At 45.5% G+C, this 1,062-nt stretch overlaps 1 protein-coding gene across 1 annotated transcript; it reads left to right on the forward strand.

Annotated features, from left to right (window-relative positions):
• On the forward strand, positions 1 to 777 carry LOC109767102 (protein FAR1-RELATED SEQUENCE 5-like). Its single transcript, XM_020325859.1, has one exon. It carries the CDS (start codon positions 1 to 3, stop codon positions 775 to 777), a length of 777 nt encoding a protein of 258 aa, XP_020181448.1.
• Positions 778 to 1,062: the final 285 nt, after the last annotated feature.

The following is a 1,062-nucleotide window of genomic DNA, read 5'->3' on the forward strand; positions in this document are numbered from 1 at the left end:
ATGGTCCAAATACTGTCCCTGATCCATAGTGGAGATGGTAGTCTGAGTAGCATGCCCTACATACCAGCAGACGTCACAAACCTAAAGGCAAAGTATCATAGAGAGAGCAGGTTGGCTGACATAGAAGACACAATAGCCTACTTTGAAGAGAAAGCAAAAGCAGATACTGATTTCTTCTACAGGATAATATTGGACGATGAGGACCGTGTCAGAAACATGTATTGGGTGGATGGTGCCGCAAGAAGAGCCTACAAACATTTCCGTGATTGCATTTCGTTCGACGTGACATATCTCACTAATATGTACAAGATGCCCTGCGCTCCATTCATAGGAATAAATAACCACAATCAGTCATTGCAGTTCGGTTGCGGACTCATTCGGAACAAAGATACAGATGGTTACACTTGGCTGTTCAAAACCTTCTTGGAGTGCATGGGTGGACTTGCTCCGATGAACATAATAACAGACCAGGATTTTAGCATGCGTGCAGGCATAGAGGAGGTCTTTCCGTTGGCAGTGCACAAGCACTACAGGTGGCATATTATTAAGAAGGCTGAGGAGACGCTAGGACCATTCTTTGCTGGCCTTCCAGAGCTACACAAGGCATTCGAGTTGTGCGTGGACCACAGCTTGATGGTGGAGGAGTTTGAACGGAGCTGGACGGCTATGATTGAAACATACCAAGTCCAAGACAACGAGACACTTACTAGCCTGTGGGAGAAGCGACTGTACTGGGTGCCGGCCTACTTCATGCAGTGCTTCTTTCCATTTCTATAGACTACTCAGTGCAACGAGGGGTTCAATGCTGTTTTGAAGCGATATGTGAGCCCGGGCAACTCATTGCTACAGTTTGCCAAGCAATACACAGCTTTGCAACAGAAAATACTGGGATCTGAGCTACAGCAAGAAGCAAACACCGCGCTCAAGCAGCCTAAATTGCTAACATATTTACCGACGGAGAGGCAGATGAGCAAGATATACACCAACAAGATTTTTAACAAGTAAGTGGATTATCTAACCATCTTATTTGCACTACCATGAAGATAGTAGTTGCCATGTAGA

This window comes from Aegilops tauschii, chromosome 1 (assembly GCF_002575655.3).
Source record: "Aegilops tauschii subsp. strangulata cultivar AL8/78 chromosome 1, Aet v6.0, whole genome shotgun sequence".
NCBI lineage: Eukaryota > Viridiplantae > Streptophyta > Magnoliopsida > Poales > Poaceae > Aegilops > Aegilops tauschii.

Coding starts and splice junctions, on each gene's coding strand:
- LOC109767102 (XM_020325859.1), top strand. CDS start 1: ATGGTCCAAATACTGTCCCTGATCCATAGTGGAGATGGTAGTCTGAGT.